The sequence below is a fragment of the Uloborus diversus genome, chromosome 1, assembly GCF_026930045.1.
Source record: "Uloborus diversus isolate 005 chromosome 1, Udiv.v.3.1, whole genome shotgun sequence".
NCBI classification, from domain to species: Eukaryota; Metazoa; Arthropoda; class Arachnida; order Araneae; family Uloboridae; genus Uloborus; species Uloborus diversus.
Window position 1 is genome coordinate 264872228 of NC_072731.1, and position 22422 is coordinate 264894649.

The 22422-nt window shown below is 33.8% G+C and overlaps 1 protein-coding gene across 1 annotated transcript in view; it reads right to left on the reverse strand.

The window, feature by feature from the left end:
- The window catches only part of LOC129227420 (nose resistant to fluoxetine protein 6-like), a 59193-nt gene that overhangs the window by 10383 nt on the left and 26388 nt on the right, over positions 1-22422 (reverse strand). Inside the window, exons 4-12 of the mRNA XM_054861977.1 lie at positions 19421-19502; positions 14863-14963; positions 12251-12442; positions 10552-10645; positions 10336-10431; positions 9912-10077; positions 7639-7718; positions 7425-7544; positions 1484-1604 (exon numbers count right to left, since the gene is read on the reverse strand). Of these exons, the coding sequence (XP_054717952.1) occupies positions 1484-1604; positions 7425-7544; positions 7639-7718; positions 9912-10077; positions 10336-10431; positions 10552-10645; positions 12251-12442; positions 14863-14963; positions 19421-19502 (1052 nt within the window). The remainder of the gene's footprint in view (positions 1-1483; positions 1605-7424; positions 7545-7638; positions 7719-9911; positions 10078-10335; positions 10432-10551; positions 10646-12250; positions 12443-14862; positions 14964-19420; positions 19503-22422) is intronic.

A 22422-nucleotide genomic window follows, 5' to 3' on the forward strand; every position in this document is an offset into this window, starting at 1 on the left:
TTACCGATGTACTTACTGTACCGCTGTTCAGTAGGTAACTTACTGAAAATATTACATTGAAGATTGAAGGCAAGGCTTGGTATTTTCAGTAAGTTACCGATGTACTTACTGTACCGCTGTTCAGTAGGTAACTTACTGAAAATATTACATTGAAGATTGAAGGCAAGGCTTGGTATTTTCAGTAAGTTACCGATGTACTTACTGTACCGCTGTTCAGTAGGTAACTTACTGAAAATATTACATTGAAGATTGAAGGCAAGGCTTGGTATTTTCAGTAAGTTACCGATGTACTTACTGTACCGCTGTTCAGTAGGTAACTTACTGAAAATATTACATTGAAGATTGAAGGCAAGGCTTGGTATTTTCAGTAAGTTACCGATGTACTTACTGTACCGCTGTTCAGTAGGTAACTTACTGAAAATATTACATTGAAGATTGAAGGCAAGGCTTCGTATTTTCAGTAAGTTACCGATGTACTTACTGTACCGCTGTTCAGTAGGTAACTTACTGAAAATATTACATTGAAGATTGAAGGCAAGGCTTGGTATTTTCAGTAAGTTACCGATGTAATTACTGTACCGCTGTTCAGTAAGTAACTTACTTAAAATATTACATTGAAGATTGAAGGCAAGGCTTCGTATTTTCAGTAAGTTACCGATGTACTTACTGTACCGCTGTTCAGTAGGTAACTTACTTAAAATATTACATTGAAGATTGAAGGCAAGGCTTCGTATTTTCAGTAAGTTACCGATGTACTTACTGTACCGCTGTTCAGTAGGTAACTTACTTAAAATATTACATTGAAGATTGAAGGCAAGGCTTGGTATTTTCAGTAAGTTACCGATGTAATTACTGTACCGCTGTTCAGTAGGTAACTTACTTAAAATATTACATTGAAGATTGAAGGCAAGGCTTCGTATTTTCAGTAAGTTACCGATGTACTTACTGTACCGCTGTTCAGTAGGTAACTTACTGAAAATATTACATTGAAGATTGAAGGCAAGGCTTGGTATTTTCAGTAAGTTACCGATGTACTTACTGTACCGCTGTTCAGTAGGTAACTTACTGAAAATATTACATTGAAGATTGAAGGCAAGGCTTGGTATTTTCAGTAAGTTACCGATGTACTTACTGTACCGCTGTTCAGTAGGTAACTTACTGAAAATATTACATTGAAGATTGAAGGCAAGGCTTGGTATTTTCAGTAAGTTACCGATGTACTTACTGTACCGCTGTTCAGTAGGTAACTTACTGAAAATATTACATTGAAGATTGAAGGCAAGGCTTCGTATTTTCAGTAAGTTACCGATGTACTTACTGTACCGCTGTTCAGTAGGTAACTTACTGAAAATATTACATTGAAGATTGAAGGCAAGGCTTGGTATTTTCAGTAAGTTACCGATGTAATTACTGTACCGCTGTTCAGTAAGTAACTTACTTAAAATATTGCATATTGTTAAAAAACCAAATATCGGAAACTTACTGTTCTTATTTTGTGGTGAGCTCCCTTAGCCACAATAATTCCAACCAACATTCCAATCACATAGGGTCCAAAGTGACTCAAAGGTAACGAGTAATTTATTTTGAAAAACAAATTAGATGACCTGTAATGCAATTCAAACGTCAAAAAGAAATTGCAAAAACACTAAACAGTATTTGTGAACAAATTGGACATTACATGCAAAATGCCGACAGTCCGGTTTTGACGTTCAGACTGCAGTTTCGCCTGTGTTATGGATTAATAGTCGGGAATATTCAATAACTGAGCTGGAAGCATACGTCTGCTAATTGAAGTTGAGAGTGGCAACAAACTGGTTGCGAAAATCAATTTAGCTCACCAGCGAGAGTCCACAAGCAGTGGTGCAGTTTTTAGCCTACTTTCCCAGTAAAAGACAGAGAAAGAAGATAAAAGCATGAAAGAAGGCTTAATGCATCTTAAAAATATCGCGAAAAAAAAAATCAAAATTAATTTGAATTTTGACATTTTGAATTCAAATTATGTTTTTCGCAATCACGAGTGTGTATATGTAGGCGTGTGTGTTTGTGTGGGGGGGGGGTATGTGTGTTTGTGTGTAGGGGGTATGTGTATGTGTGTGTAGGCATGTGTGTTTGTGTCTGTGTGCAGGCATGAATGTGTGGGTAGTTGTGTGTATGTGTGCGTGTGTGTAAGTGTGCGTGTGTGTGTGTAGTTGTGTATGTATGCGCGTGTGTGTAGGACATGGATGCAATCTGGAGACGGCTTTCGCTATAGGAGCAGCATCGTGAGGAGCCGGTCGACGGTGATGGTGCAGAGGGTGGCGGTGGGAAAATAAAATGATAGGACGCCAAAAACAGTCAAATGAAAGCAATAAGCAATCGTGATTGCTCAAAAAAATATCAAAAATAAATAAAATAATTAAATAAATATCGGAAAATTAAAGACATTGAAAGTAGGGTATTGAGATGGGAAAAGATATCTATCTATCTCCCCCTAATAACTTTTAAGAGAATTGCCCGATTTGAACAAGATTTTTTTTATTCGAACGATCTCGGTTAGGGCACCTCATTCCCATATTTCATTTTTTGATTCGAACAATTTTCCGTTTAATTTTGAACAGTTCGAAAAAAACTTAACATTATCGTCCACGGGGAAATTAAAGGCAAATATAAATTTTGCAAACTTAGAGGCAAATTAGCTTCAAACAAACTTTGTAGGAACTAGCTTTTGATGAGGAACATGTATAGAAAATGTATTTTTGATTTGAACAATTTTCCGTTCAATTTTGAACAGTCGAATCCTTTAACATTAGCGCCTACAGGGAAAATAAAATTCAATATAGATCCCGAACTTAAAGGCGGATTGACTTCAAACGAATTTGGTTGGAAGTAGCTCTTAATGATTAACTCCCGACTCCGACTCCTGGAATTTTAGGGCAGTAGACTGACTCCGACTTTTGGAAATTTGAAGTGTTTGACTCCAATTCCGACAATATTGACAGAGTCGGGGACTGTAAGGGAAAATGACCGATTTCGACTCTGAGTCTTTGAATTAAAAACCTTCAACTCTCAAATCTGATTCTATTTCTCCGAAATGAGTCTGACTCCGACTCCTACTCCGCAGCTATGGTTTTTACTTTGAAATAATTATTGTTGATATGATTTGTTTTTATTTTCACGCTAAAGTTTATGTATTCATTGTTTGGCACAGAAATTCTGAGTCTTATTTTTCTACATAAAGATATGCGAAGACCATTTTTTTTTCTTTTTGATAATGATAATTATTTTATTAGTTGACATTTATTGTTTTTATTTGCTTTGAAAGTACATTTATTAAATTTTTAAAATTATTTTTTGGGAAGAGGGTAAAATCAAACGATTTTTTTTGACGGATTTTAATGAGGTCATTATTTTTCATTTTTTTTCTTTTTGAAAGCGAATTAAGAGTCTTTTAATGGATAAAAATGTATTAAATGCCTTGTTTAAAAGGTGCTACTACTTAATTTGTTCCTTTATTTTATTTTATTTTTTTTCTCATATTTTTCTTTAGATGAGCAAAGTATATTTTCTTTATAGAAGTCAGGTAAAATTGTTAAAAAGTTTTTGAGAATAATTTGCGATTTTAGCTAATTTTGAGAATATTGATCAGATACTAGAAAAACAATACTGGTTTATCGGAAAGTAGGCTCGTTTAGTTCTGGACGGAACTTCTTGTTAAGTTAAAATTTCACGTAAAGTGCCAATTAAGGGATGAAATATTTCCCACACCCCTTAACATTCCATGTCGTTAGATTTTTTTTTTTCCTGCATCAAATATAAAGCTTATTCCAATTTTCTCAATTCATAAGAAATATATATTACTAGAAACCACGAGTTTGAAAGCAATTTTTTTCAAACGTACAACACTGCCGTTTTGTAATCCTCAGCAGCGCCTTAGCTGTGCAAGTTCGTACAAATTCTTTGGAACCCGAGAAAGGAGTGCTCTCCAAACCGCTTTTTTACTTCCTTTCACAAAAAAAGGAAGTATTGTATTCGCGAAAAAAATTTCACTCAAAAATCGACCTTAATTTCCATTTTGCTCACCCCCGAATGAATGCTGAGGGATTTTTTTTCGACTCGACCACACGTGGATAAGTGCCTAAGAACGTATAGACACGCGAAATATCCATAATGACGATTCCCAAGAAAAAAAAACGAGTTTTCTCGTGACGTCTGTATGTACGTCTGTATGTATGTGCGTATGTATGTCGCATAACTCACAAGAACAGAATGTCCTAGAAAGTTGAAATTAATTTGGTACGTAAACTCCTAGTGGGGTCAAGTTGTGCACCTCCCTTTTTGGTTGCATTCGGGAGTTTCTAAAGGGGTCTTTTGCCCCTTTTTGGGAGGAAATCATTGTTAATTTCGGTGTTAACTCAAGTGGTGCTATAATTTTGCGGACACTTGGCGATATATCGCCAGTCTTTTGATCGTCAAGTTTTGTCGCCAGCTTGGCGACAAATTTGGCAATTTTTTTTGGCTTCAATTCGGCCACTTTAGTGATATTTATTTTTCTTTAATGTCTTGGTTATGTATATTACTGTCAAGTTCCTTTTGTCTTCGAGTGGGAACAGAATGGAGTTCTAATTATGAGCTCTTTACTTAAATTATGTTTCCTACAGGAAGGAGAGGGGTATTTTCATTTTGTTCCAAACGGAACTCGTAACACGTTTTTTAACCTTATTCTCTCGGATAGACGATTGAAATCTTTGCGAATCAAATAAGATTGCGAAGCAATCTTCGGGGGTTGGTGAGCCTGAGCGATCAGGGGGTGGACCCCCCTAGTAAATAAACTAGAATTTCTTTTTAAATATACAGGGGTACATTTTTTTACCTCGTATAACACGGTTAATTCTATCCGTGTAGTATCGAAACCGTGTTATACGAGACTTTTTTATAAATATTTTTTTACTCATTTTTTAGCCTAACTAATCAAGTACATATCATAAATCATATCAATGTGTACCGTGTTGTATCGAAACCATGTTCCGTGTTATATCGAAACCGTGTTATACGAAACCTTTGAATAATGTTAATCAAGGAATGTGTACCGTGTTTTATCGAAACCAAATAATAAGGTCCAAATTTTATTATAGCTGAAATTTCGGCTCAACAGAACATACAAACGAGAACTGGCAACCAGAACACACAAAGACCGACTGATTTAAAAATAAGAGTTGATATAAACGATAAAACTTAATTATTTTATACCTCAAATTAAAACTGTTATGCACAACAAGGAAAAACTTTATCCGCTTTTCTTTTTGTACTAAGAACAAAACGCATTCCATAAGGAAAAAAAATCTGAGCTTTTGTGTAGCAATAAAGTTTGTCTGAGCAACAATACCAAAACGAAATTTATAATGAAATAAATAGAATTATTCCATTTATTTTATTTCATATTTTGTTTCGACTACATTTTTTATTTATCGTTTGCCAAATTTAGCTTATGTTTAATCCTAATCTTATTTTCTTACAATGCATTGGAAACAAAATAATATTCACCTTTTTGCTTTTAAACACGGATGAGAAAAATCAAGTATGTATTTAAAAGTTAGTGTTATACGGGGAAACCAAACTTTGAGCCCAAGACAGACAATTTTTCGTAAAAGTTTCATTAAAAACAAAGTAAAAACTTATTACAGTTGTTATCATATATTTTTTTTAGCAGTGTATTGAACAAAAATTGAGTTTCTTCCTTTAAAATTCGAGTTACATCAAAACCGTGTAGTTATTGTTTGATTATATTTCTATTTTAATAACTTCTACTTTAATTCTCAACTTCTACTTTTATTTAAAGAGGGCGCAGTTTTTGTTTTGTTCCATGGAAGGATAATAAAAATGGCAATTTGTCTGAAAAACTCAATGATGTTGTGTGGCTTGTTTTTACACAAGTAGAATTACGGTTAGTTTTTGTGTACGTAGAAATTTTTCCTCTGGTGCAACGTACAGTTATCAATTAAAGAATCGTACCGTGTAATATCGAAACCGTGTTGGAGAAGTACCGTGTTATACGAGAGACGCCTGTATACGTACTGATGCCTAAAATTGGTAAATGTCCCGTTTTGAGGGAAATAAATATTTGGTCATTTTAGTTACTCCACCTAACAACGTTTTGTGCTTTGAGATTACTTTCCAGGCTGAATTTCCAATTAACCCTTTTCCTCAAGAAATGCAGGAAGAGTGAAGGAAGTGAGGCTTTTTGCGAAGGAAAGAAGTGCCTTTTGTATTCTGGTCCACCCGAGTGCTATCATTTGAGGAAATCTCATGAAGGAAATTTATCCTTGAAAGAAACAGATTGTTTTATTAATTTTATGAATTACTAGTGGTACCCGCACGGCTTTGCCCGGAGTAGAAAATTAAAAGGTCATTTGGTTTGTCTGTATATTTACAAATAATGTCTGGTGAATTTCTCGCCAATTTGCTACGCCCATGTTATGATAGTTTGCTCGTCCATGTTATGATAGTTTGCTCGTCCATATTATGGTAATTTGTTCGTTTACGTTCTGATAATTTGCTCGGTAAAATGTTCTTAAAATTGGAATAGAAAATGAGAAAAATCGAATTTTTGAAAAATCGCTTCGTGGTGCTCACCCCTATGCTACGAACTAACTTTGTGCCAAATTTCATGAAAATCGGCCGAACGGTCTAGGCGCTATGCGCGTAACAGACATCCAGACACAGACATACAGCGACACAAACTTTCAGCTTTATTATTAGTAAGGATTTCTCGAAGTGACCTGTCAAGCAGCTATGGAGGCTCTGGACCGGTTATAGAAGCAAAAACAAAATGTACAGAGCAACAACATATGAGGGGTGACCTTAAAATGAGGTTTGATAATGTGTATTTCCCATTTTTTACTCTATGCTCCTTTTCACAACAAATATCACACAATTTTTTTTTTTTTTTTTGTCAAAATTCACTCTTTATTTCTCTATTAAAATGCAAACTTAAGAGGACTATCAGCTTTGCGGTGAAACATGGACATGTGTGATGTTTTTGAAAAAGATAATCATAAAAAATAAATAAAAAAATAATAAATGATTGTTAATTCAAAAGCAAAAAAAAAAAGTTAAGTTAATGAAAAATAAAATAAAAACTATAGTATATTTTTTCAAACAAAAGCTTTCGTTTTGTTATGTTTTCGATTTTGATGATCCAGTAACATGGGGAAAAACACAATTTGTAGATTTTTTTTTTTTGTATTCGATAACTTATGAAATCAACTTTGAACTTTGGGGACATATATGTCCCCTGGTCCTTAAATGAGTGATAAATATTTTCCGATTTAGGTAATTTGTTTCTTAACATTCAAAAGCCAAACTGAGTAATCAAGTAAATTATAAGTTACACAGTTTTACACATAACTACTTCTAATTATATAGCTGTATCTGATTTTTAAACTTACTCTTCTGTAAAATATGCAACGTAAGATGGTGGTAAATCATTTCTGTGAGTAATTATTGCCACCACTGCGTTACATGATGCGATCCCCAATATTACTAGTAACACTCCAAGCTTCATGCTCCTAAAAAAGGAAGAATTGTAATGATACAAATTGCATTTTTTAATCTGCCGTCCAAAAGGTGAATCAGAGAAAGAGAATAACAAATTATACTTGCTTAGACAAAATCCAGCACAAAATAATTCCAATTAACGTCAGCTGCGCTAGGCAAGACACATACCAAAGATGAGGAAAGCACTGGAACGAAACAAATAAGTTATTGTACTAGTAAAATCCGTAATTATACAATAATCATAACTATGTTATAATCAGTTGACTTCGGGAGAAAATTAACTGGTACAGTTAATGAAGGTGCTCTTTATGCCAGGTATTTTTCGATGATGCGACGCTTGTAGTTAACAAAATGCCATAACAGTAGATACTTGTTAAATGTATGGGAATTCAACTTTGATCCATTCAGACCTGGTGTCCGGTACACCGGATATGAGTTTTAAACAGCTGCTAATCATTTAATAATTGATTAAATTACTTGTTTTTTTTTTGTAGTTGACTCTTTACATTCTGCTTATTATTATCAGAGAAATAATTTTTCGTTTTGGGATTGGCAACACGAGCCTATAGGGATTGGAAGATAAGAGAGTGGCTCATTTTTCCAACCATGGATGGACTTTTTTTTGAGCAATGACGATTGCTTATTGTTCTCACTTTACTGTTTTGATGTGCTATCATTTTATTTTTCGCCAGCACCCTCTGCAGCATCACCGTTGACCGGCTCCTCACGATGCTGCTCCTATAGCGAAAACCCGTGAACAAAATTCAAACTATTTTTTTTATTTAAAAAACTATATAATTTTTTATTAATTATTTTAAATGCTTATGCAATGTTTCATTATTGTTAGGAAAACATTTTACAATGAATTTGTTTGATATTTCATCGTTTTTTTCATCTGAAATATTTATTTCAAAAATGAATGCCCGGAATATTGGACGCATCATGATTCTTTATTTTTTGCCCGCAAACTTGAAATTTTGTCTATAAGATACTCTTTACCATAGTACACCGTGTACCAAATATAAAACATATTTGGTTAAATATTTCATAATTCCGACGGAAGGGTTGGAAGTGAGTTCGTCGTTGGTCGAGGAGTTCGGATGGTTGGTGTCATAAAGTAAGAACAATCAACGTTAGAAGAAGCACAAATTAGCCTGTTACAGCAAATGTAATTGTGTGTACATAATAAATAAAATAATGTAATGTTTGCTGTAACTGGCAAATTTGTGCTTCTTCTAACGTTGTTTATTCTTACTTTACTGTTCAGCACAAAGGTATTTATTTATCTGGTTGGTGTCATGTCCAACAAGTAGTCAAATGGATCCGTGAGCTTTGGTAACTACTATTGCCATCTGTACTTTATGTTCTGTGTAGAGATCGCTGTCAGATAGGAATATTTTGAAGTTCAGAAAAAGTGTCAGTATTGCTGGGCAGTCGAAAATGTAACCTGAATAAAGTTCCTCTCCGGGACGATTTCTACATTTTACGTTAGTCCTGGAATTTTTAAGCAATCACGATTGCTTATTGCTTTCATTTGACTGTTTTGATGTCCTATGATTTTATTTTCCCACCAGCACCCTCTGCAGCATCACCGTCGACCGGCCGCCTCACGATGCTGCTCCTCTAGCTAAAACCGTCTCCAGGTTGCGTCCATATCCTACACACAAGCGCATACGTACACACACCGACACACACATGCACACACACACACATACATACACCTACACACATACACACACCTGCATACATACAGACACCTACACATACACACACAACTACCCACACACGCATGCCTGCACACATACAGACACCTACACATACACACACAACTACCTACACACTCATACCTGCACACAGACACAAACACACATGCCTACACACATACACCCTACACACAAACACACCTACCCCCCACACACACATAAGCACACATGCCTACATACATACACACATTCGTGATTGCGAAAAACATAATTTTAATTAATAAAGAGGTCAAAATTTAAATTATTATTATTTTTAGCTTTTATTTTCATGCCACCAAAGTGGCCTGTTCTGAATCTGATAATTGTCTTTGTGATATCTCTGCTGACATACCTCGCTGATTTGTTGTGCGAAGAGACGAGTTACAAAGATCTAATAGATTATGTACATCGTTCAGACTCAGTCAGAAAAAATGCTAATTGGACATAACGGTTTCTTTTCTTTTTATTTGGTCACTTAGAGCTGTAGAACTACTAAAAAGTAGGTACATTGATAATCAATTATAATTCTAAAAGTTTTCATCATGGAAAAAAAAAGTTGCTTCTAATTATAGAAATTCATCATTTTTCGAAATAAAAAGCATTTTGATTGAAAAACCAAATAAGAGTGAAATTTACCTGCTCATTTATGTCAAGAAAATTGCTGTACATTCCAACCTGGGCCCATATGTTATTCCGACAGCAAGAAATGGCATCAGTTAGGAACTCTCCCCACATAGGTCCCGAACCAACAAGTGGTAGTAAAATGATTACTCCAATAGTCATCAGTAACGGCAAGCAAAGTCTAAAAGATTTCAATTAAATGGTTTCAAGGTCTTCAATTAAATGATTTTAAGGTCTTCAATTAAATGGTTTCAAGGTCATCAATTAAATGATTTTAAGGTCTTCAATTAAATGGTTTTAAGGTCTTCAATTAAATGGTTTTAAGGTCTTTAATTAAATGGTTTTAAGGTCTTCAACCGAATGGTTTTAAGGTCTTCAATTAAATAGTTTTAAGGTTTATAATTGAATAAACAAATTAATTTCTTTGAATCGAACTTACTTTATGTAATGCTTCACAATTAGGTAGCATAAGCTCACTTTTACGTTTTGGGTCTTGCTGGAAGAATACCACAAAGGATATGTCAAGAGAAATCCGCTAAAAATGTGACAGCCATGTTATTAATATTTTTTCCGTTTTTTATGCAAACAATATTTATAAGACATATCGATTGCTTGCAAATGACGGAAAATATTCACAACAATATAGCGAACTCACCTACAAACAAATAAGGCGTCAATTGCTAACGGAAAATTCACGATATAGGAAAAGTATTCCTGAGACAAATAATCTTGTAGATTTTGCAGAGAGCCTGTAAAATATAATTGAAATTCGTAATAAAAAAAAGCAATCTTATAAATTAACAAAATAAAATAATGAAATCGTTTTACATTGTTATATTTTAGAAATCAATTCTGAATTTCTCCTTACTTTTTAAGGTACCAAAGTAAGGTAGGAAAAAAAAAGAAAAAAAAAAAAAAGAAAGAAAAAAAAAAAAGAACATTCACAGTGGTAGCTAATTTAATTATTGGAAGTCATTAAAGGATGTTTCGTTAAAATGTTTCAGTGCAATGTTTAAAGGCTTCATTCATCACATAACTTGAGCTTCCGTCTGACACTCGAGCCGACGAAAGAAGCTTTCTGATTGATTGAAGAAGGGCCCAATTCGCTGTTCAGGTATTTTACTGAGGTTCAACTGGGCTGGTGAATATGGCCGTTGCTAGGGGTGCCCATCCCCCCCCCCCCCAAGTTCAATGGCGCAAATCCCCCTCCCCCAAAATTTTTCTCAACTCTTTCTCTCTTTTTATTTTTTATATTTTTTACTCTCTCTTTTAATTTTCTTTTTTTTAAAAATATTTTTATTTATTTATTTTATTTTATTTTTTTGCTTTTTAGTTCTTTTTTAATTTTATTTACATTCTTAAATCTATTTTTTATTTGTCTATTTATTTATTTTTAATTATTATTACTAATATTATTATTATTATTTTATTAAAAAAGTTCTCTGCTACGCCAATGACATATACACACACAAACTAAATAAATGAATGAAATGAAATATAAACAGAATAAAATAAATAATCTAAATTAAAAATAATTCAAGAAATACATTTAAATAAATAAATTTAAAAAATCCCCCCCGCCCAAAGATGTTGATGGCGCAGCTTGCGCCATAATCCCCCCCCCCCGTGAGCACCGCTGGCCGTTGCAGCTTAAAGACGAGTATATTCGGTGCTTCGAGCTTCTCAACAGAGGTTCGAAAAAATCCATTAATCTTTACTAATAATAAAGCTGAATGTCCCTTTGTCTGTCAGGATATCTGTGACGCGCATAGAGCCGAGACCGTTCGGCCGATTTTCATGAAATTTGGCACAAAGTTAGTTTGTACCATGGGGGTGTGCACACAGAGGCGATTTTTCGAAAATTCGATGTGGTTCGTTTTTTAATCCAATTTTAATCTTTACTAATAATAAAGCTGAATGCCCCTCTGTCCGTCCGGATCTCTGTCAGTCAGGATCTCTGTCTGTCATGATGTCTGTGACGCGCATAGCGCTGAGACCGTTCGGCCGATTTTCATGAAATTTGGCACAAAGTTAGTTTGTAGCATGGAGGTGTGCACCTCGAAGTGATTTTTCGAAAATTCGATGTGGTTCTTTTTCCAATCCAATTTTAAGAACAAAAATATCATAATATGAACAAGTAAATTACGAAATTACCATAACGTGGAACCGTAACATGGGTACAAGCCAATTGGCGAGAAAATTCACCATACATTATTTGTAAATATACAGGCGAACCAAAAGACCTTCTAATTTTCTATTACGGGCAAAGCCGTGCGGGTACCACTAGTAATTACTAAGACAAGTTTTCAGAATGTTTTTACGTGATATAGCATGTAGTACAGACGTATACTTACCCGACTGTACATAGAACGCATCGTACGGGAATATATATGTGTGTCCCAAAGTAACCCAGGCAACCGAAGCTACAATGATGCCACGGACACTTTGCCCCGACAGGTATCCTTCGGTGTCGTCTTCTACGTTTTTCATCAGGCGTTTATTATTGTTGCAGAATGAGAATGAGACAGTCACAGACACACACCTTTCTACGAAAAAAGAAGCAGACATTAAAGTAAAACAAAGGACAAAAAATCAGAAAAATATATTAATTTGAATTTTGTCACCTTGAATTCAAATTAGTATTTTCGCAATCACGAGTGTGTGTGTGTATGTAGGCGTGTGTGTTTGTGTGTGGGGGTAATTGTGTTTGTGTGTAGGGGGTATGTGTATGTGTGTCTAGACTTGAGTGTGTGGGTAGTTGTGTGTGGGGGGTGGGGTATGTGTATGTGTGTATAGGCATATGTGTTTGTGTCTGTGTGCAGGCATGAGTGTGTCGGTAGTTGTGTGTAAGTGAGTGTGAAGTGTGTGTTTGTGTATGTGTGCAGGTATATGTATGTGTGGGTAGTTGTGTGTAAGTGAGTGTGAAGTGTGTGTTTGTGTATGTGTGCAGGTGTATGTATGTTTGTATGTGTTTGTGTGTGTGTATATGTATATGTGTGTATAAGTATATATGTGTGTATAAGTATATATGTGTGTGTGTAGATGCGTGTATGTATGCGTGTAAGTGTAGGACATTGACGAAACCTGGAGACGGTTTTTGCTATAGGAGCAGCATCGTGAAGAGGCGGCCGACGGTGGTGCTGGTGGGAAAATAAAATGATAGCACATCAAAACAGTCAAGTGAGAACAATAAGCAATCGTGATTGCTCAACATTTTGTTTATTAAGGTCAAACATAAGGGAAGCAGTAACATTTAAAAGATAATAAATTCCTTTAGAACGTTAGTGGGGGGGGGGGGGGGTTATATGTTTTTAAATGTGGCAGAAAAAATATTATTAGCATCTTGTTTAGTCATCCGCGTCGACATATGTTGCTAAGTTGTAAAGAAAAACCATTTGAATACAGAGAGGATTTAGGTAAAATATCTTTAAGAGTAGGTTTGCCAGATTTCTGAAATGTTCAACTGGGACACCGGAATCCCCCCCCCCTTCCGTCGCAAGCATTTAAAAGGGAATCAGGGGCGACAGTGGACTCAAGTAAAATTTTCTGAAACTATGAGGAAGCTCTACACCCCCCCCCCCCATAAAAACTTTTGAAATATGCTAACAAAACTATTAAAAATAAACATTTTAAAAGTTTTTTCTTTTTTTAAATAACTTTTCAGCTTTAGAATGTGTTGTCAACCCAAAATTTTTGGAAACTTCGGATCACATACATCCCTGAAGGGAATACACCCCTGGTTGGTTTTTAGCGTGGTAGTTCATTCTCAACGCTATGAATAAATACTAATTATAAATCTAAACCAGGGTTAATAATGAATGACACAAGCAGATAAATTGAAACATTTATTTCTTACCATGTCAGTATTTTTTAGTTACTTTGTTACTTACATAAGAAGAAATACTTTGAATGAGGAATAAAAACTTGAACAATATTTACATGTAGTTATTTTTTTTTTCGCTAGGACTTTTTTTACAAACTCATTTTTGGTTTTAATGTCGTAAAAATCCTCACAAGCTGATGCGATATTAATTTTACTAGTCTATGTTTCAAATGAGAAATTAATTGTCCAAAATAATCCTTTACAGTTAATTATTTTTAGACTCTTTTGGTTATCTAATCAAATTTATCTTTTTCCGGGACCTGAAGTAAATCGGCCGGGACACCGGGATTTTGTCTGAAATCTGGGACTGTCCCGGTCATAACCGGGACGTCTGGCAAGCCTATAAGAGTGATTGAATGCGTCACTTTCTTTAAACAACACAAGATCTCAAAAAACTGTTTAGAGGACGAGTTAGTTATTAATATGCAATTGAAATATTCTCCATGAAATTACCCCTTCAGCGCAGTCTTCGACGCACTGCGTCGTCTGTTGCGTCTAGAATAGCTTCTGGAAATATCTTCAGAACACTTAGGGTAGTCCGGGGCACGTTTACGAGTATTTTTTTTCAATGAATTTTCTAATTTTTATGCTTTAACCTAGGAAATTTTATACATCGTGGTTTTATGAAGCAGTTAATGGAGTCGACATTTATATGTTCAGTCGTTGCTCAGCTTGTGTTTTTAACCGCAAAAAAATGTTTTTTGAGACCTAGTCGGTTGCGTAAACGTGCCCCGAACGCAGGGCAAGTTTACGCATCGAGAGGGGTACGTTTACGCATATTAAAAATGACACCAAGGAGTAAGTGAAATAGATATTTAACCAAATTTAAATGTTTTATTTCTCTTAAAGCACTTTAAAAATAAGAAAATCACAAATACTTAAATAAAGTACATTTTATAGGCTAAACTAAAATCATAGGGCTTACCGCTAATTAAAAACATAAACTATTTAGTCATGTTCTTCATCACTGTTAGATTTTGCTAACAAAAATAAAGTGTTTCTTTTCGTATACTAGTCATGGGACTGTGTTTTGACATCTAAGACATTTTCATGATTGGGAAAAAATTATAATATTCTACTTACTGTCGCCTTTTTCTAACTGATTTCTTTTCCTTCCCACATGCAGTAACCAATCGACGAATGTGCTGATAATAACGAGGCAAATCAGGAACAGGAAGATGCATCTAATTGGAAATAAATTAAGATAAAATAGTTTGTACCAAATATATATATACAAACAGCACTACTTTACAACTGGTCAGGTAACAAGAATACAAATTAGTAATGATTAATTCAAAATTCATCAACATGAGCTGCGTATTACTCAGCTCATGTTAACCCCTTCAGTCGGAATTATGAAATATTGAACCAAAAATGTTGATATTTGGTACACAGTGTACTATGGTAAAAGGACTATGGTAAATTATAGACAAAATGTTGAGTTTGTTGGAGAAAATTTTAAAGAGTTATGGCACGTCCAATATTCCGGACTTATATTTTTTAAATCAATATTTCATATACAAAAACGATAAAATACCGAACAAACTTCATTATAAAATGTTCTACAAACAATTATAAAACATAATATAAGCGTTTGAAACGATTAATTAAAAATTATATATTTTTTAAAAAATCAGGAAAAAACCTCGCTTTTCGGATGAAAATCCATGGTTGGAAAAATGAGCCACTCTCTATCTCTCAATCCTTATATGTCAGTGTTGTCAATCCCAAAACGAAAAATTATTTCACAGATTAAAATAAGTAGAATGTAAAGAGTCAACTACAAAAAAATCAACTAATTAAATCCATTATTAAATGATTAGCAGCTGTTTAAAGTGGTTGTCCGGTATACCGGACACCAGGTCTGAAAGGGTTAAGGAATACAGATTTTGAGAATCACATTTCTATTAAGTATACTATCAAGGTGTATTTCTTATCTTACCATACAGTAAACTCTAGCGGTTAGACAGCCAAATTCTTGGGTGTTCCGTTTTAACATGCAAGAACTTTATTTTCGCAATCGCTAGTCCTAGATGCATACTTCCAATTGCAAAAATGTTCAAAATCAGATGCAGAGTTAAGATATTGAAAGTTTGAAGCAAAAATAAAAATGAGTCAAAAAATACGAAATTTAACTTTTTACACGGGCCCTAGGTCCCCTAACTAATATTTAGAGAAATAATCTCCATTGAAAACCATGACTAACACAAAAAACTTAACATTTGTGCAACCAAAACTCAATTAGATGTTCCAGTTCAAAGTTTTAAGGGACCATACCGAAGATGAGATTGGAACTTATCGCTCTTTGAAAAGAATGACAGGTCGTCAAAGTAAGAAAAACAAGGTATTTATATTTTTCATCGCTATTCAAAAAGAAATGCAAATTTTATACCGTGATACGTAAAAACACACTACAAAACCTCGAATAATTTGAAAAATCACACTCTATGTGCGCACATGTAACTTTAATAACTTGATAACCACTATATTTTCTCCCAAAAGCTGTTATTGACGGCGAGTGAAAAGTGGTGTAAGTCACAAAACGCTGAGACTCATATCTCGGTGAATATTGGTGGTAATAATTTTAAACTTTTTGTGTTGGAATTATTGAGGAATCACGATTGCTTATTGTTCTCATTTGACTGTTTTGAATTCCTATCATTTTATTTTCCCACCAGCACCCTCTGCCAGCACCACCGCCGCGTCGACCGGCCTCACGATGCTGCTCCTCTTGCGAAAACCGTCTCCAGGTTGCGTCCATATCCTACACACACACACACACGCATACACACACTCATGCTTGCGCGCAGTCACAAACACACACGCCTACACACACACACACGCACGCCTACACACACACACACATACACACACTCATGCCTGCACACAGACACAAACACATATGCCTACATACACACACACACACACACACACAGGAACGCCTACACACACACACTCGTACACACACAGCACTGCATACACAACACGCACACACATGCATATACACACAACACGCACACACATGCATATACACACACGCACCCACACACATGCGCCTACACAAACACACACACTCATGCGCCTACACAAACACACACGCGCATTCATATACACATACGCTCGTGATTGCGAAAAACATAATTTGAATTCAAGATGCCAAAAATTCAAATTAATATATTTTTTTTTTCAATGGAGATTATTTCCCTAAATTGTTCGAGATTTTGTCGTGTGTTTTTGCGTATCACGATATAACATTTGCATTTATTTTTGAATAGCAATGAAAAATATATATTACCTTGTTTTTCTTACTTTGACGACCTGTCATTTTTCTGAAAGAGCGATAAGTTCCAATCTCATCTTCTGTATGGTCCCTTAAAACTTTAAACTCGAATACCTAATTAAGTTTTGGTCACTCAAAAGTGAAGTTTTTTGTGTCTGTAATAGTTTTCAATGGAGATTATTTCTCTAAATATTAGTTAGGGGACCTGGAGCCCGCATAAAAAGTTAAATTTTGTATTTTTTGACTCATTTTTATTTTCACTTCAAACTTTCAATACCTTAACTCTGCATCTGATTTTGAACATTTTTGGAAAATGGAAGTATACATCTAAGACTAACGGTTGCGAGAATAAAGGTCTTGCAGGTTAAAACGGAACAACCTGTATACATATCACTGATCTTGAAACGTAAGTTTTTTTTTTTCTGTTAGACTCGTCATTTTAAATTTCTACAGCAGGGAGGGGGAGAGTGGACTTTAGCAATATGCACTTTGTCAAAATAACAAAAAACACGCCCATTTATACGTAAAAACATTAATTTTTGAAAGCCATGGGGGTCATCCCCCTGACCTCCCTTGTCCTGAATGAGATATTTTTACTGGTCCGAGCTTACGTTTTTAAAAAAAATAATAATTAAAGGTATTGCGCGTGCTTGGGAATTGTGGGTAAAAGATATAAATTTGGTTTATCTAAATAGAAGGTCAAACAGAGCTTCGTGTAGTACTTTAATTTTCCGTGTATGTAATTTCTTTGTTGTGTATTAATTAAATCGTTTTAAATCATCTCTTTAATTAATTGAGAGAATAGAAAAAGATCATTCACGAAGAAAGTTCCTTCAAAACTAAATTAATGAGATAAGGAAAATTTACATCCAAGCATATTCAGCGCCAACTGTTATGGCTTACCCTAGCCTTGAATTTCCAACAAGTACAAAAATCGTCTGCGGGGAATCGCATAACTACTCAACTCTTACAATAAGAACCGCGTTCTTTTGATTACTTACATGACTGGATTTCATTTCGATAAAATGATTGGTTTTTCGTAGACCTACGAAAAAGAGCATTGATGATTTAAGACAGAGTGCTATGCAAACTAATATAGCTATTCCCTTGCTCTGGAATAGCTATTTTGAATTTGTACACTGTATGTAAATTATGTTCATACTATACAGGGTGTTCCGTTTTAACCTGCAAGACCTTTATTTTCGCAACCTTTAGTCCTAGGTGCATACTTCAATTTACAAAAATGTTCAAAACTAAATTCAGAGTTAAGATATTGAAAGTTTGAAGTAAAAATAAAAATAGGTCAAAAAATTAAATTTTTATTTTTTTATACGGGCCCCAGGTCCCCTAACTTATAAATTATACGTATTAAATTGTATTAAGGGAAATAATCCCCATTGAAAAGGAATTCCAACACAAAAAGTTTGAAATTATTACGACAATTATTAACCGAGATATGAAACGCAGCGTTTTGTGGCTTACACCACTTTTCACTCGCCGTCACTAACACCTTTTGGGGGAAAATACAGCGGTCAACAAATGTTTAAAATTATATGTGTGCATAGAGTGTGGTCTTTCAAATTGTTCGAGGTTTTGTAGTGAGTTTTTGAATATCACTGCATAATATTTGCATTTATTTTTGAACAACAATGAAAAATATGAATACTTTGTTTTTCTTTCTTTGACGACCTGTCATTCTTCTGAAAGGGCGAAAAGTTTCAATCTCATCTTCTGTATGGTCCCTTAAAACTTTGAATTAGTTTGTCCTTGAGTTTTGGTCGAACAAATGTCAAGTTTTTTTGTCTCAGTTATAGTTTTCAATGGAGAATTTTTCTCTCAATACTAGTTAGGGGACCTAGGGCCCGTATAAAAAGTTAAATTTTGTATTTTTTGACTCACTTTTATTTTTGCTTCAAACTTTCAATATCTTAACTCTGTATCTGATTTTGAACATTTTTGCAATTGAAAGTATGCATCTAGGAGTAGCGATTGCGAAAATAAAGGTCTTGCAGGTTAAAAGGGAACGCCCTGAAAAAGGTTAAAAGGTAATTCAAACTCGTCTTCCTTTTTTTTTCTTTGGAATACAGTCCGAAAATAGTTATTGTCGCAAATTCAACTTTTTATGTTTCATATCAAACAAGAGAAATGTTAATGTAATGGGACGTTTGCAAATGTTCATGGATTTACATCCGTAGAAACTTACCATGGCACTTATTCGAAGTTTTTGGTTGAAACAATGAAAGAATAAGGAAAACTCAAGACATTCTTTTCCACATGCACAGCTAAACATTATTTAATACACATACATACAATAAAAAAAATCAAGTTAATGTTCTTTTGATTGTAAAAAAAAAGTCTTACAGAATTATTAATTGAGTGTGATCTGCTTCCGTATCCGTTTTTATTTCGCATCGGTCAACAGCTGCAACTCCAGGAAATTCCACTGTTTCAAAAAATAAAGAAGATTTCAGTATAGGTTGTTGTGTGTATGAAAAAAATGACGTACAAAATATGGAATCTATGTTACAAAGAAAGGTTTCTTCCCTGAAAATTCCACCGATTGAAATAGTAATTTTTTAATTTCAGAGTAAGGTTTAAGGTATCATATGAAATTTTTGAATTTTTTAAGGGGTCACACTCCTTTTCAAACATTTTTTTTAAAATTTAAGTCTATTTTATATTTTTTTGAAACCATAACATGCATACTTATTTCGTAATCAATTATTTATTTTCAAAATTTAAAAATATTGCCTACTTTTTTTAAAAATTCAAAAAATTGAAGAAAATTTCAATTTTTTGAAATCTCTAAAGCTTTTTTATTTTTGCATTAATTTAAAAAAAGTTTTTTGCTAAACGATCACTATAATCATCTCTAAAAATCTGTGCATTCATTTGTTTATGAGTTTATTAGAAAATTGTCTGTGATTAATTATGTAAAAAACAAAGTTTTTTTTTAAAATTTGGTTTTTAAACGTTTAACATGCTCTAAACATTACAGTAATTTATAAAATGCTTATCCAATGCACAGTTTTGTCAAATATGTTATCCCAATTGCAAAAAGTATTACTTTAAAGCTGTATCTTTAATAGAAAAAAATCCTTAGGGATTCTAATGACATGAAAACACAAAAAAAAAAACATCATCGAGAAAAAGCAGTTTAAAGTTTTTCTTTTGCATAAGAACACATAGCGAGCATGGCCTAAAATCACTCATAACTTTTTAAATATTTGAACTAAAGCAATGAAACTTTTCCCCTGTGTTCAAAACAGTTTTTAGTTTTGAAATAAGCAATAAAAAATATTTTGATAGTTTTATCATTTTTGAGGTACTGTAAGGGCTTTTATCCTAGTTCCTTCGAATATTATTTTTCTGATTACTTGCATTACTGTAGTTTAAACATAATTTAAATAATTTATTAAGTTTATCATGAGATTATAGAAAAATCTGTCGAAATATTTTATGAAAAAATTAATCAATTTCTTTAATTTTCTATTATCTTACATATTCAACACAAAATCAATTTCTTCATTTAAATTTCAAATGTTCTGTATTGCTAGTTTTCAATACCAAAGTTTTCATACTGTTCAAATATTAAAAATCTCACGCGATGATATAATGGTTTTAAACAATAAAAGATTTACTATCACAGAACACTAAATTAAACAGTTGCAAATATTAGTTGAAAAACAGTTCAACCATTAAGCAGCAGAATAACTCATATTTAACCAAAAAATATCAAATAATGATAAAGTGGTGTAGCCTTTGATAAAATTTATTTAAAAAAAAAAATAAATAAATACAAGATGGGAGAGAGAGAGTTTATATGCGAACAAGAGAGTTATTGAAATTAAGAACACATAAAAATAAGAAACTGGCGAACGAAGGGGGTGGGGGGGGGCTTGCAAATATGAACATACTGGTTATTAAAAGTGAAAATACATCAGCATAAAAAGGTGGTGGTAGGGGAGGGGGAGGAGGATCCTTGAGAAGTAAAAGTGATGGCGTCGTCCCCTCCCCCTCAACTTTACTTTCATCCTCATTGTAATGGTTCTTTGCTGGACCTTAGATTATATCCACAATAAAATCATTAAAATATGCATGAAATATGCACTAAAAATTTCTTAAATATGCATTGAAAACTCAAAAAATAATGCAAAGATTTTTTTTTATTCTCGCAATAAAATTTTCACATAGAAATAAAAATAATAATGGACTTGCTATTCTTGCGTTTTTTATATTTTTGGCGATAGTATGCACAAAAAATCAGACAACCCGAAAAAAACCCACATGTCGCTCGGTTTTTGTTTTTTTCCAAGAACATTTTTTTTTTCTTTTTTGTAATCTTTCTTTTTTTGGGGGAGGGGGTGAACCTCGCCTCAAATTGAGTGAAAAACGCAATAATATGCAGTTATTTGAAACATATTCCGTTTTTATGCAGTTATGAGAATAAATGTCAAAAAAGAAGCATAAATATGCAATTACATAGTCACGTAGGATGCATTTATATATTTTCCGTTCACAATGTCAAAGTTATGAAAAGTAATCATTTTAGCATCGTGAAGGTGTATTCAGGCCCGGTTCCTGGGGTAGGCGACCTAGGTGGCAGACTTTAGGGCGACAAATTTCGAAGTTGAAATAAAATATATATACAGTCGGACCTCCATATAAGGTCACCCCTCGGGACTTCACAAAATTGACCTTATAAGCGGGGTGGCCTTATAACCGATCCATGTATATTTATTGATAAATAAACATGTATATACATTAATTATTTTTAAAATTTAATACATTCAAAAACATCACTAATTTGGTTATAATAGTTTAATAGATTTGAACCAATTAAAACTATTGGAAGCAATAAGACATTTTGAAATAATTTTTTAGAACTTTCATTTAGAGTAAAGCTGCATACAAATATGCCCAAGCATAGAACTGATGAGCAACTTACCTAACTTAAAATTATCACAAATACAGGACTGATAGGATTTTTCTTTCGTTTAAGCACAATAGTTTCTAATTGTTTTCTGAAAATTTTCTTTGGCTTCTCATGACTGGTAAAAAAGTGCGATATGTACACGCTGAGTGCCCTCATTCACTTTTTAAGGATCGTATATCGCGAAAAATTCTTGGAAATGAATCTATTAAGTACTGAAATTATTTAAGAAATCAGACAGAAGTGACCTTATAAGCGATTAATGTATTATGATCTGACCACATATCCGATAAAACACAACATAGAATTCATATTCAGTGAGTCGTGACTCTAGAAAAGTGGCCTTATATGCGGGCTGACCTTATAAGCTAGTGACCTTATATCGAGGTCTGATTGTATTTTGAAAGTATGAATATATCTGTTTCAGCGC